This window comes from Lepidochelys kempii, chromosome 3 (assembly GCF_965140265.1).
Source record: "Lepidochelys kempii isolate rLepKem1 chromosome 3, rLepKem1.hap2, whole genome shotgun sequence".
In the NCBI taxonomy this organism is placed as follows: domain Eukaryota; kingdom Metazoa; phylum Chordata; order Testudines; family Cheloniidae; genus Lepidochelys; species Lepidochelys kempii.
The window spans coordinates 64,399,053-64,411,666 of NC_133258.1; the positions used below are offsets into that span (position 1 = coordinate 64,399,053).

Consider the following 12,614-nt stretch of genomic DNA (forward strand, 5'->3'; position numbering starts at 1 on the left):
ATGCACCTGTGAATTAAGTTGTTACTTAATCATGTCATATGTAAACAAAAACAACAATAACATATTTTAATTTCATAGGAGGACATTGCATGCTAGACTTCAGACTGGGCCTGTAGGTGGTAATGAGTCAGCTGAGCTGCCCCTGACCAATTTCTGCCTACTAGTGGATTTTTTGTTGGATATAGTTTCTTTGGTAAGAATTCCTTTCTTCATTGGTTGTAGGTATATGAGGACACTACTTCTGTACTCTGATTTATAAAGCACTTTTGAAATTTGAATTTTGGATTTTGACACATAAACAAATCAGCCTTTATGTTCTTCTGATGCATGAGCCTGCAAATTCTGTTAGCTTGTTTGTCATCTGATTCTATTTTGAATTTTATCCCATCTTTTCCTTTTCTAAAATTTATACTGTATTAGTTACAAATGTAACCTGTTGCATTGGGGTTTTATATGATAAATAGTTAGATGATGCAATTCATTGGGTGCTAATTGTTCTGAATGTCACAGTAAGATATTTATCTTCTTTTATCTATTGACATTGCTTTATTTGATGAAGACTGCTAGAACTGTTTTTCCTGTATCTGTCTTCCCTCCTCAATTCTTTTGCTTTCTCATTTCAAAGCCTACTAGAAGTATGAGAGTGCTGTGTCAGGTATGGCATTCAGCCTGTTTTTCCTTTAGTTATTAATGATTTGCTACTTTTCACTCTTAAATCTGTATTTTGAGAAAATTAAAATACAAAGGGGATTGGGGGTAATTTTTTAATCCCATCAGTGTTACAAAATTCTTTGTAATCTATTTGTTGTATAAATGAAGGAGATTTAAAATTCTGAAAACTCTGAGCATATCCAATGATTAAACATGCACTGAAAAACAATTCCCTTTTATCCCTCATAAAGTTAATGCATAGAATATCAGACTTGGAGGACTTCTAGATTTTATTTGCCACTTGCATTGTTAAGAAGCTTAGAATAAAATTAACTGTATGTGATAGTTGTACAGTAGAACCTCAGAGTTACGAACATCAGAGTTACACACTGACGGGTCAACTACATACCTCTTTTGGAACCAGAAGTATGCAATCAGGCAGCAGCAGAGACAACAACAACAACAACAACAAAGCAAATACAGTACAGTATTGTGTTAAATGTAAACTACTAAAAAATAAAGGGAAATTTAAAAAAAAAAGATTTGATAAGGTAAGGAAACTTTCTGTGCTTGTTTCTTTTAAAGTAAGATGGTTAAAAGCAGCATTTTTCTTTTGCAGAGTAGAGTTTCAGACTTGTCTTAAGTCAATGATCAGTTGTAAACTTTTGAAAGAACCACGTTTTGTTCAGAGTTATGAACAGCCTCAATTCCCAAGGTGTTTGTAACTCTAAGGTTCTATTGTATAGCTATAGCAAATACATTTTAGGGTGGGGGTTATAAGACACTTTTTCAATTTTATCATCTTTTTGTTAGGAGACCTACATTGAAATACAAACAGAACATCTGCCTCAGTTGTTGCTCAGAATGATTTCTGCATTGACAAGCCATCTTCACACTTTGCACTTGTCTGAACTAACTGATTCCCTCAGGCTCTGCTCAAAGATCCTTAGTAAGGTTCAACCTCCGCTATTGTCTGCAGGTACAGATGGTACTCTGCAGCTTCCAAGTGGACACAACAGCTCCATCAAAGAATGGGAAGATAAAAAGGTAATTTATTAATAGCCTTTGCATCCTTTTGTATTAATTTTGTGTAAAATGTGGGTTTTTCAAAATTCTCAGTGTTAGCCCAACTCTGCTAGTATTGAAGACAGTGGGAAATTTCGCTAGTGATTTCAAGTTAGGTCAATGCTGAGTACTTTCAAAAACCTGACCCATCTTCTTCTGATGAATTTGTTAGTATAATATTGTATGTCTCCTCAAGTTCCTCACCATTTTTCTCAGTCCTGTTTCCACCTTTTTTTAAGTTCAGCTTGTGCTATTTTTAGTTTTACAGTCATTTTTAAGTTTCTTAAAACATGCAAAAGCAGCAAACTGTAGATGGGAAAAATATAAACTGTCTTTTACAAAAAAAATGTATAACAATAAATGTAAACATAATTGAGCCTTGATTAATAAAAACATTGGAACTGCTCAATTAATTGCAGATGAAGGCCCCAATCATTCAAGGATTTATACATACTTTTTAATGTTAAGTATATGCATAAGTCACTTCAAATTCAGGACCTAAGTAAGAATTAGAGACCTCCCTTGAGAAATATTTGGATAAATCTCTAAGCCAATATATAAAAAACTCTAAAGGCTGGATCCAGTGTCCATTGAATTCAGTGGCAAAACTTCCATTGATATCAATAGGCATTGGATCAGGCATCATAGTCATCATTTCCTTTTACCATTTGGAGATAGTTCTAAAGCTCTTAACCAATGCCTTTTTATAAATTTGCATAGATCAGATAAATTAGTTCTTTTGAATTAATTTAATGTTTTATCAAATATGTATATCTCAAAATCATTTAATAAACAAAGAGAAGGAACAAAAAAACCAGCAACTGTTTCTATTTCAAACAAATTTCAGTTTCTAACAGTCGGGGGTGAAAGTAACTGAAGGGACTTACCAGTACGCAGGGCCGGGGTCCTGAGAAAGGTATGTGGGGGGGGGGGCCCTCAACCGGAAGGGGTGGGGAGGGGCGGAAGGGGCAGAGCCTTTAAATCCCTGGGCCCTTTAAATTGGCACTGGAGCCCTGGGGCTCCTGGCTGCCACCACTACCCTGGGGCTCCGGCTGCAGTAGCAGTGGCCGGGAGCCCTGTGGCCTTTAAATCACCACCAGAGCCCCATGGTAGCTGGAGCGGCGGTAGTGGCTGGGAGCCCTGGGGCTCTGGTGGCGATATAAAGGGCCGGGGCTCTGGCCGCTGCCGAGAGCCCTGGGCCCTTTTAAATTGCTGGCCTGGGGAAGCTGCCCCCTGCCAGTACGGCTGGCTGTGTACTGGCTCTTGCTGGTACGCCGTACTGGCTTACTTTCACCTGCTAACAGTTTACATTTCTAAAAAATCTTGTAAGTGATCAATTCTTTTGAACCAAAATATACTAAGTCTTACACAACTACAAACTTATATGAAGGAAATCCCACACTTTGATTTTATATATATTACATATTTTGGGTACAGGAGGGAAAGATGCTAGGTACCAAGTTTTATGCTGAGAATCTAAGAATTTATGCTCTGTGTTGAGAGACCATCCCAACTTTTTAACACATTAGATTTTGATTGCTATTTATTATATTGGAATTAAAACTCTTAATTTCGTAAAGAACTTCGAACGACTCATTAATAATTAATGGTGTTTTTTAAAAGTATGCAGTTGGGAAAATTTCTGTTTTGTTTAATAATTCTTTTAATTCCTCATTTTTGGCTCCAAAATTCAGCTGTTTTCTCTTTTTTGAAAGATGCCTTGACAATCTGTAGTATTTTACATTATGTGAAACAAGTTCATCCTGGTTAAATAGTACAAATTAACAACAACAATAACAATAATCGTGAAGCTTTGTACCAACTATACACCTACACAATTGTAGGTCAAAATTCATTACTATCTTTAATGTAATTATTTGAGCATTGGCATCCTATAAAACTATCTCTTGATTGTAGAGAAATTTTACCTCTTCCCACTCTTTCCAGTCCTCTCAAGCCTCTCTCTTGACAACTCCCTTCATCTCCTTCACCCACTTCCATCATTCCACCACCCTTTCATATTGCTTCCTATGACTGGAACAGTTTTCCAGTTAACAGATTGCAAGCTGCCAGCTCCTTTATGTAAGAAAATCCTAAAACCTAAACATTCCAGGAAGTCTGTCGGCTAAAATGACTATGCAGTGTTATTATAGCCGTGTCGGTCCCAGGATACTAGAGAGACAACGTGGGTGAGGTAATATCTTTCAACCCTTGAATGGTCCCTTACAATATGTGCTAACTACTTATGCTAAACTATGTGCTTGATTTTGTATTTAGTTGTGACGCTCTTAGTACCTTTCCCAGACCTGAAGGATAGCTGTGTGTAGCTCAAAAGCTTGTCTTTTTCACCGAAGTTGGTCCAATAAAAGATATTATCTCAACCATCTTGTCTAGCTAAAATGACTGTAAATTTTAGTGCCTTGTCTTCCACTCTCTTTAACATTTGAGGATTTTTTTCAAATGACTTATAATTTTACTATGTTGATCCCTTCTCCCTCAATCCATATTAAAATATAAATTGTTTGTTTAAAATCTTCTTAAAATGCATATATTTCAGTTGATAGACAGTGATATCTCCTGTTATAGTTGACATGCCATGTAAATATACTTCTTTGGGAGTTTTAAAAACTTGGTTTTGACAGGAAAATGTATGGAAGGGATCAACAATAAGAGTATATAAACACATAATTTAAAACTTCGTAATAGAACAGAACTAGGGCTGCCAACCCTCCAGGATTGTCCTGGAGTTCCCAGGAATTAAAGATTAATCTTTAATTAAAGATTATGTCATGTGAGGAAACCTCCAGGAATGTGTCCAGTGAAAATTGGCAACCCTAAGGAGAACTCAAAACTGCCATTCTTTTCAAACTAGGAAATAAGTTAATGATTTCTTATCACTAATTAGTGACATTCATTTTTACTGTTTAATCTATAGTTATCTATACTTTTATCTCAACTAGCTGCCATCAGTTTCACTTGAAAATCCTTATGATGTATTCGAAGATGGTGAAAATCCTCCAAGCAGTCGATCATCAGAAAGTGGATTTACTGAGTTTGTACAGTACCAGGCAGATACAGCTGTTGACATTGACAGAGCATTGAGTGAAGGCCACGAAGCACCTGGTATCGCTATTATAGGTAGCACATCCTCAGAGACTGAGACAGCATCGACTGTGGGATCTGAGGAAACCATTGTACAGCCTCCTTCCATAATTGCACAGGGGTCAGCAACTCGAAGTGGGAAGATGATCCAAAAGACTGCAATGCAGTGCTGCTTGGAGTATGTCCAACAATTTTTAACTAGATTTATCAACCTGTATATAATTCAGAGTAATTCCTTGTCTCAGCCCTTGGCAACAGAGCTTCAAATGGACCTCACTAGAGAGCAAGGACAATCTACAAAATGGGACAGAGAATCACAAGGAGATGCTAAGGGGAAAAAAAGAAATAAAATGCCAAAAGAATACCTTTCTGCCTTTATTGCTGCATGTCAGTTATATCTTGAATGTTCAAGTTTTCCGGTTTACATTGCAGAGGGGAGCCACACATCAGAATTACATCCTGAGAAATCTGATTTTGGTAAGTAACATTTTCTTACTTTCTCCTTTTTTTCCTCGTATATTCAGTTCTTAGTTTAAACTGTTCTTTAGAAAATCTGAAAAGTAGTTGGAGTCTTTCTATATTTACATTGTTGCTTGTTGTTCCTTGTAGGGACATAGATTTTTTTTTTCTTTTATGACTTGGATTACATTTTAGAAACTAAAATATTTTTAATACAGTTACAAGAAAATTGATGTTTTGATGTGATTTTTAATACATGTATGTTTTGAGTAATGAATATGTATTACACGGAAGAACCTTAGAGTGGAACCTAGTTTCTAGATTCTGCTGTCGACGTGTGAAATACATAATACATGGATCCATCAAGGTTCTTTGTTACTAGTGTTCTTCTTGTGCCTTGGAATGTATTTGCACATTGAATACATATATGGAATAGTGACAAGATTACATCAAACATGCCTTTAACTCTTTTTTAATAGTTTAGATTGTTATCCATATTTATGCCCTTTGAAACAAATGTATAACCGTAAGTTATAAATTTCAGTTCAGTAAAATTTGCACTACCCAAGAGTTTATTTCTAAATTTATTTCTAAATTTATTTTGCTGTTGAAATGTAGTGTTTAAGATTAAGGTTATAAGTGCCAGCTGACAACATTCACAAATTTCACAGGTACAGTTACTGAACTGAAAAATTAGGAGTAAATTTGCATTATAATTAAATGCCCTCTCTCTGACATCTGGGATTTTGTTTATTCATCTTTGAAACTTAAGATTGTTTAAATGTAGCTTTTTGTTTTTGACTTGTGGTAGAGAGCATTGCATGGTGTTGAGAGGGCATTTTATGGGAAAGAAACAGTGCTCTGTAATTAGATATTAGGAAAAACTTTCTAAGGGTAGTTAAGCTCTAGAACAGGCTTTTAACGGAGGTTGTGGCATCCCCATCACTGGAGGTTTTTAAGAGCAGGTCATACAAACACCTGTCCGAGGTAGTCTAGGTTTACTGAGTCCTGCCTTATCACAGGGGGCTGGACTTGATGAGTTCTCAAGTTCTCTTCCAGCCCTACATTTCTGTTTTAGACTCATAGACTTTAAGGCCAGAAAGGACCATCGTCATCATCTAGTCTGAGCTCCTGCACATTGCATGCCACAGAACCTCACCCACCCACTCCTGTAACATACTGAGTTACTGAAATCCTCAAATCATAATTTAAAAACTTCAAATTACAGAGAATCCACCATTACTCTAGTTTAAACCTTTAAGTGACCCGGGACCCATGCTGTGGAGGAAGGCAAAAAACTCCAAGGGTCTCTGTCAATCTGACCTGGGGGAAAATTCCTTCCCGACACCAAGTATAGCAATCAGTTGGACCCTGAGCATGCCGGCAAGACCCACCAGCCAGACACCTGTGAAAGAATTCATTGTAATAACTCAGAGCCCTCCTCATTAATGTTTCGTCTCTGGCCATTGGAGGTACTTGCTACTAGAGGTCACAGATGGCCCACAGGTCATTGTAGGCCATCTCATCATCCCATCCCCTCTATAAATTTATCAGGCTCAGCCTTGAAGCCAGTTAAGTGTTTTGCTCCCCATCACTCCCTTTTGAAGGCTGTTCCAGAACTTCAGTCTGCCTAACCTTGTTGATAGCCAGCTTATATCCATTTGTTCTTGAGATGCTTGGTTTGGTCGCAATCCTTCCCAACAAATTTGTCTCCTTCCTTGGGTCACAGGCTTCAAATAGCTTCTGCAACTTTAACTTAAAGTAGTTCCAGTCCTTCTCCACATTCAGATTCTTGAGGTCTTCACGTCAGTCTACTTCCCTAACTAATTCTCTTAATTTTTTAAAGTTTGCCCTTTTGAAATCAAGGATCCTAGTTACAAACTTATTTGCAGACCTGTTTTTGTTTATCCTTCCTTTTAGTTTAAACTGAATTAGCTCATGATCACTTCATGATAATGAGGGAAGAATGTGAGTAGGTAAATATATATATTTGTGTAAAATCTGGCTTAACGCTCAGTTTCTGAAGAGGTTTTTACTTGAGTCCAATTCACATTATGAACTTTGCATTGAATTGCAGTAAGTTTTTTGTGTAAATTTAGTGGAAATTGACAAAAGAAACCATGGAGTTATTTCTGGAACAAAATTATTAGGTTGCAAGATTTTATATTTCATTATTTCTTTCATGATAATTTCCTGACGGTAGTAATTATGTCAGGAGAACAAATAAAAGCAATGTGCACTCTGGTATAGTATAGAAATATACTCTCTAAAAGGTGTGAAATACATTCAACCCAACTATTTTTGAGCTAAAATTGCAAAGAATATGTTTGCTCTTCTTCCCATCGTATTCAGTTTTTATGTCAAAGGTCAGAATACACTTTTCTCTTAAGAACAGAGATACTGAAACTGATTTAGCGGTGCTAGGATTGACTTGTGAACTTTTACACATTTGTAAAATATAGTGATCTAATGCAGTGTTGTGTTGAAAGCAGGACAATTTGTGTTCACCTCACCTAGACTAGAGGAAAAAATATAGTACATAAGAGCTTATTGTGTTTGTTTATTCTTATCATAAGAAAATGACCTTTGCTGTTCTGTGAGTTATATCTTCTGTTGTCTGTTTTTGGGATTATGTTTGTTTGGCACATTGGCTAAATGTAAAATGCCATGTACATCTTCTGGTGCTATATAAATTAGTATAGTAATATCACATTTATAATTTGTTCGAATGCCTTTTCATTTGTTAAATTTTACATAATTTAAAAGGGAGGTATGACATGGTGCTTCAGTTCTTTTTAGCTACCAACTTTATTAAAAATAAAGAGAATTATTGACACTACAAATCATTTTCTCAGATAAGTATTACGAGAGAGGGTTACAAATATAGACGTTAAAAGAATACTGCAGAGTTGATTTACTATAGGTTGTGAGGCATAGTAGGTATGCAGAATGGAAGAAAAATTAATTGCAGTACAACAATTTCACTTGTAATGGAAAATATTTCCTTTTATTTTCATTTCAGACTGTGAACAAGTACAGCCTCCATTGTGGCTTCAGACTCTTATGAATGCTTGTAGACAAGCAAGTGATTTTAGCATTCAAGGTGTTGCTATTTCTCTGGTAATGGACTTGGTTGGATTGACTCAATCTGTTGCTGTTGTCACTGGAGAAAACCTAAACAGTGTGGAAACTGCACAGCCCCTTAGTCCAAACCAAGGAAGAGTTGCTGTAGTTATCAGGCCTCCTCTTACTCAAGGCAACCTGAGATATATGGTTGAAAAGACAGATTTTTTCAAGGTACAGTAATCATCTTACTGCCCATGCATTTATTTCTTGTGCGTTAGTTTCTTTAGACTGTATTTCCAGCAACAAGAAGACACACTTTCTTTCCAACTCTGTATCAACAGCCTTGCCCTTCTTATACTTTCTTAGGTTATGGAATAAAACTTCCTTACTGGGTTATATGACAAATGCTATTTTCTGTTTTACTGTTCAAATTAAAATATTTAGCTACTACTACTAAAGGTAGTTCCACACAGTGTAGGTATAAACAGCTGATTTGAATTGGTCTTTTGCAAATATAAATGAAAGAAGTGAGTTACTAGACGTGAGAAGATGTTGTGAGAGGTAGCCAAGACATGAAACTGAGAGAAGATGTTCTGGGTAGATAGGGGTTTAACAAAAACAAGAATACTAATGACTAGGGCTGTCACTTAACTGGTGTTAATGTGTCCGATTAAGGCACAGCACAATTAATGCGTTAATTTTTTTTAACTCGCTTTAATCTCAGATCCTCTGGGTGGGAGGGCAGCATGAACTGCTCTGGAGAACCTGTCTGGTCAGGTGCAGTAATGCAGGCCGCCAGCAGAGGGTGGGAAGAGAAGAGGCTAGAGAAAAGACATAGTTCTCATCCTGGATCCAATGGGGGAGTAGAGATCTTGATACTCCCCACCCCCCTCGGGTTACCATATTTTTTTAAAGTAAAAACAGGAGGGCCAGGGCCTCACTGGAGTTGCCCGCCCCCTGCAGGGCTCGCCCCCAAGCCGCCCTCCCCATGCCTCCCAGGGCTGGGGCTGGCGCTGACTCCCCCCCCACCCCCAACTCCGTGCTGCCTGCATCTGGGGCTGAGTCCTGTGCTGCTCACAGCTGGGGCTGGGCCCCCGAGCTCCGCGCCTCCCCCAGCTGAGGCTGATCTTCCCCCCCAACCCCGCGCTCTGTGCCTCCCCCGGCTGAGGCTGATGCCCCTCCCCCCAGCTCTGTGCCACCCAGTGGTCAACTCTGAAGCCAGCACTGCCTGTGAGCTGCAAATTTCTCCACTTTCCTGCTGGCGGGCAGTGCTGCCTTCAGCTGATCCCCAGGCAGCAGCTGCCACTGTCTGCTCTGCCTTGCAGCTGGGATAAGTACCCTGTTTTGGTGAAAAAGTAGGGATGGGTGGGACAGAGCCGAAAAAGGGGACCATTTTGGCCAAAATGGGATGTATCGTCACCCTAGCCAGCCCTGGCCCTATTGTTCACGGCCGACCCTTCCCTCCCGGGACCAGCTCCCCTGCATTGTACCCTATTGCTGCTAGCTGGCTGCCCACTCTGGGGGTACCCCACAGAGAATATGGGCCTGGTGTGCTCAGCCTCCCTGCACCAGCCTCTCCTCCCCTGCAGTGTGATGAGTCCCTGAGGTAAAATCCACCCTCCCTTGCAAACAAGGCCTCACTCAGCCAAAGGGAGCCCACCTAGCTCAGTAAAAGGAGGCGAGCCCAGTACCAGAAACCACTTTTCCAGATGCAGCAGCAAGACACCTTCCTCACCCTCCTACTGCACAAGTTATTGCTTGCTGCTCCCCATTGACACCCCCTGTGCTCCCAGACCCTTGTCCTGCACAAGTCATTGCTTACTTCCCCTCTCCCGTGTCCTCCCGCAACACTGAATGCTTGTTTGTCTGAGTGTTTGGCTGAACAAGAAGTAGGACTGAGTGGACTTGTAGGCTGTAAAGTTTTACATAGTTTTATTGTTAAGTGCAGTTATTCTTTTTTACATAAATATACGTTTGTAAGTTCAACTTTCATGATAAAGAGATTGCAGTACAGTACTTCAGTGAGGTGAATTGAAGTTTCTTTTTTACAGTGTAAATGTTTGTAATAAAAAATAAATATAAAGTGAGCACTGTACACTTTGTATTCTGTGTTGTATTTGAAAATGTAGAAAACATCCAAAAATATTTAAATAAATGGTATTCTATTATTGTTTAACAGTGCAGTTAATCGCGATTAATGTTTTTAATCGGGCAATTAATCATGATTAATTTTTAATTGCTTGACAGCCTTACTTATGACTTATGAAATGTGAACTGTTTTTAAAATTATTTACAAAAGAAACATTTTAATTTTACATTATAATTGCAATATTAGATACAGAATTCTGGAGACAAATTACACTAGCTCCACTCTTGTGATTTAGGAAGTCATCAGAAATGCTCAGCAGAAGAATATTCTGTAGTAGGTAGTTAATTATTGTAGTATTGAAATATTCTACTTTTACAAATGTAAACTATCAAGTACTGCATCCTCAGAGTGAAATTTTGTGGAACTTTATACAGTAGGGTATTGCAGTGTTTTTTGGCTTTTTTGTAGAGATAAAAGCAATGCATAATCACATAATTTCCCCCAATTGTTCATATTTTTCACTGATACTGCATATGTCCCTTTCATTGTGTAAAGCTAGTAATTTTTCAGAAAAATACAAGATATTCATTGACTTAAAATATATTTTCATTTACAAAGCATGTAGCTTCAACTCTGTGGGACCAGTTGGGTGATGGAACTCCTCAACATCATCAGAAGAGTGTGGAGCTCTTTTACCAGTTACATAACCTGGTTCCATCTTCTAGCATTTGTGAGGATGTTATAAGTCAGCAGCTGACTCACAGAGACAAGGTAAATCTTCCCTCCTGTTTGTGTGATTATTAAAAGGTGAATTAAAGGAACCATCAGGAAATGTAGTAATAGAGTGACATGTATGAGTAAGGGACTCGGTAGCTCATAAGACAGTTTGAGCTATTTCATGTATATGTGCACGTATATACACACTGATTTGTAAAGAATTATAACATGTTTATAAAATTGTTAACTCTCACAAATCTTCATCTCACCTTTCCTTTCTGTCCTTCATCTAATTAATTTATGATCCCATCATGGATAGTGTCTGAGTGCTTTATAACCACTAATTCATTTATCCTCACAGTGCCTCTAAGGCAGAGGAAGTGTTATTGTCCCCATTTTTCAGATGGAGAGGTAAGGCGCAGAGAGTTTTAATGACTTAACCAAAGTCATACAGAAGGCTGTGGTAAAGCTTGGAATTGAACTGAGATCCGAGTGCCTGAGTCCTAGGCGTAAATCCTCCTCCTTCCCACCTCAGTCTCTGCCCCCTCCTCCTTCCCTTTGCAGCGCGCTCTCTCTCTCTCAGTCTAGGCCCACTCTTCCTCCTGCTCTCTTCTCTTGCTGTATTCTGACCAACATTATAGCAAACCCTATAACTTCTGCTCCTCCAATAAATTTGCCTTGATAAGCGATCTATTTGTTGGCATGTTCTGCTGTCTCCACTTCATTTCTCTCCTCAAAACTTGTTACTCTTTCTCCAAATTAGCTTTTCTTATTGCCATGCCTTCCATGAAGATCTTTTGTCACTCCTCCTGAAAGTGGTGGTGGTGGTCCCTCCTCTCTTCATTTAGTTATTTACAGACCCCCCTCACTTATTTTCCTTTTGGGCCCACTTGATTTTGGTCTCTTCTATCCTTGCTATCCACCTTCTTTTTTTGGTGGTTTAGAGGTCTCTGTCTCTTCTGTCCTCAACCCTCTTGCCTTGGGTGGCTTCTAATAAGCCGTCTGATGTATCTGCTTCTTTTAAAATTATTGGCTCACTGTCTACTTTGGGTTCCTTTTCTCTCTAGGCTCCTGTGACTCTGACTTCCTGGTTCTCATTCTGCCTTTCTAACTCATTCAGCATCTCCTTTGATGATCTTTAAGAACTGATGTAAAGATCAATCAGTGCCATTTGCAGTGTATAACAAGAAGTTTTATTACTCCTACAAAACCCAAGAACTTCTCTGCATGTTCTTGATCACTATGTATTGGCACTTTTTTCATTGAACTGTTTATATATAGAGAGAGCATTCCTGTAACATCTCTCTTTCTAGAACAGAAAGTGAGCAGTTTCCGTTAACTACATAGTCTTTCAAATGATTGAGCAACTTTACATCCCTTCTACTTTGTGTGGTTCCACCTTGAGTCCCTTTCTTCTCCTGCCACTTACCCTCAGGAGATTTCTGTGATGTTAGATTTTGTGGCA

General features: G+C 38.5%; 1 protein-coding gene across 6 annotated transcripts in view; it reads left to right on the forward strand.

Moving 5' to 3' along the window:
• DOP1A (DOP1 leucine zipper like protein A) overlaps nucleotides 1-12,614 on the forward strand; it is an 89,981-nt gene that overhangs the window by 39,803 nt on the left and 37,564 nt on the right. For all 6 annotated transcript variants that reach the window (XM_073336554.1, XM_073336552.1, XM_073336553.1 and 3 more), the window contains 6 exons: nucleotides 79-193; nucleotides 626-655; nucleotides 1,465-1,698; nucleotides 4,677-5,295; nucleotides 8,300-8,574; nucleotides 11,051-11,203. In XM_073336554.1, the coding sequence (XP_073192655.1) occupies nucleotides 79-193; nucleotides 626-655; nucleotides 1,465-1,698; nucleotides 4,677-5,295; nucleotides 8,300-8,574; nucleotides 11,051-11,203 (1,426 nt within the window). The remainder of the gene's footprint in view (nucleotides 1-78; nucleotides 194-625; nucleotides 656-1,464; nucleotides 1,699-4,676; nucleotides 5,296-8,299; nucleotides 8,575-11,050; nucleotides 11,204-12,614) is intronic.